This window comes from Marmota marmota, unplaced genomic scaffold, assembly GCF_001458135.2.
Source record: "Marmota marmota marmota unplaced genomic scaffold, marMar, whole genome shotgun sequence".
Classification (NCBI taxonomy): domain Eukaryota; kingdom Metazoa; phylum Chordata; class Mammalia; order Rodentia; family Sciuridae; genus Marmota; species Marmota marmota.
Genome location: NW_026000229.1, coordinates 45,964,864 through 45,967,109, shown reverse-complemented (window position 1 = coordinate 45,967,109; position 2,246 = coordinate 45,964,864). Strand labels below are relative to the sequence as shown.

The 2,246-nt window shown below is 33.3% G+C and overlaps 1 protein-coding gene across 1 annotated transcript; it reads left to right on the top strand.

Annotated features, from left to right (window-relative positions):
- Positions 1-442: 442 nt before the first annotated feature.
- Positions 443-1,375, top strand: LOC107137852 (olfactory receptor 4L1-like). The gene has a single exon (XM_015480288.1). It carries the CDS (start codon positions 443-445, stop codon positions 1,361-1,363), a length of 921 nt encoding a protein of 306 aa, XP_015335774.1. The 3' UTR covers positions 1,364-1,375.
- Positions 1,376-2,246: the final 871 nt, after the last annotated feature.

Below are 2,246 nucleotides of genomic sequence, written 5' to 3'. Positions count from 1 at the left end.
CCACCAATTGTAAGCCTTACCTTATTCATTAAAAAAAAAAAACTAAGGTAGGAAAATTAAGGTATTTTTGATAATGACAATATTTTGACTGAAACCTGAGTAGAAATGAAAACAAAGAGAGAATTATAGTTATTTGGAAAAAAAAGGAAGAGGTGCTTTCTACTCATCTTCATATCTTTATTCACTCCCTTTTCTTAGTACACCATACTTCCTAGTCACTGTTCCTAATTTTTTTTCTTTTTTTACACATTCTCAATACCTCACTCTTCTTTGTTTGCTGACTCTGAAGCCCATTTTATTTTTCAAAATATTTTGAAGATGGCATCAAAGCCTGAAGTTTTATCTGAAAGTTTAATCTTCCTACAAATATTGGTGCTAACTATGATTCTTTTTTTCTCTCTTTGTATATAAAGAACTTCTGGATACTTTCTGAATTGGGTAAATGAATCATAAAAATGGATCTGTTGTGACTGAGTTTATTTTACTTGGATTTTCTGGACAATGGGAACTTCAGATTTTCTTCTTTGTGACATTTTCCTTGATCTACTGCGCTACTGTGGTGGGAAACATTCTTATCATGGTCACAATGATAGTTAGTTCTGCCCTTCATTCTCCCATGTACTTCCTCCTTGGAAACCTTTCTTTGTTGGACATGTGTCTCTCTACTGTTACAACACCCAAGATGATCACAGACTTGCTTGCTGAGCACAAGACTATCTCTCTATGGGGTTGCATGACCCAGATGTTCTTTATGCACCTCTTTGGGGGTGCTGAGATGACACTTTTGATAATCATGGCTTTTGACAGATATGTAGCCATATGTAAACCCCTGCACTACAGGACAATAATGAGCCACAAGTTGCTGAATCGGTTTGTGATACTTTCATGGATAATTGGTTTTATACACACTATGAGCCAGATGGTATTGACAGTGAACTTGCCTTTCTGTGGCCACAATGTTGTGGATAACATATTTTGTGATCTTCCCCTTGTGATCAAGCTTGCTTGTGTTGAAACTTATACCCTAGAATTATTTGTCATTGCTGACAGTGGGCTTCTCTCTTTTATTTGTTTCATCCTCTTGCTTGTCTCCTACACTGTCATCCTGGTCACCGTGCAGCAAAGGGCATCTGGGGGGCTCTCCAAGGCTCTGTCCACATTGTCTGCCCACATCATTGTGGTCACTCTGTTCTTTGGACCCTGTATTTTTATATATGGCTGGCCTTTCAGTGGTTTTGCAAGTAATAAAACCCTTGCTGTATTTTACACTGTTATTACACCCTTAATGAATCCTATTATTTACACTCTGAGAAACCAGAAAATGCAAGGGGCCATGAGAAAATTATGGTTCCAGTCCTGTTAGTTCCTCACAGAACTTCTATATTTGAGCACTATGTAATTAACACAAATTTTAAATACTATAGTAAGATAGATTGAATGGATTGTGTATCATACTTTCTTTTACTTTTTATGTTAGAAGCATAACCAGTGAGGAAAAAAATACCAAGTTACTTTAAACTGGCAGTTAAAGGTGTTATAATAGCTCTAATAAAAACAATGAGCCCTACAGAAAAACAGACATATGAAATAATTGAACATTTTTTCCCTTAGACTTTCAATATCGGTTTACTGGTCAAAGAATAATTATATAAAAAATAAATATTCTTAGTAATCATTTTAATAGGTATGGAAAATTAATGGTATTAATAGATTTATACATCATTTACTTAAATACTATGAATAAATTATGATTTATATAAGTTAATAAAGGGGAAATATAATTCTAATTTCTCCAATCTTTGAGGCAAATGTCAGTAAATTCAAAAGTAAAGTGAGTATAAGGAAAAATTCATGTAAAGGACAATTTCAACAGAAACACAAAAAGCAAATCTTCACCTTAAATGCTGTGAATATAAGTATGCACAGCTAACTTTGAAACCTCAGTAAATTAAAATAAAAACAAAAGCATGTTCCTTTATTTTGAGTAATATACAATGTCACTTTAACTTTACCCTTTTTAAAGGATTTGTATCAAAATAGTACATAGCAAATTTAAAACAAAAGGAAGTGAGACATAAAGCAAATTTAGAATATAGTCTATTGTAAACCATACTGAAGTCTATTGATCCTTAGTAAACAGCAAGAGCATAATCTCAGAGTCATGGGTTATAGAACATCCTCTATGTCTTTAACACAAGGTGAAATATGCATCTAATGATTAGTGGAATTATACTGCATTTAATAAA

What these genes read in the sequence shown, in the direction of transcription:
- LOC107137852 (XM_015480288.1), top strand. Translation starts at nt 443, where the DNA reads ATGAATCATAAAAATGGATCTGTTGTGACTGAGTTTATTTTACTTGGA.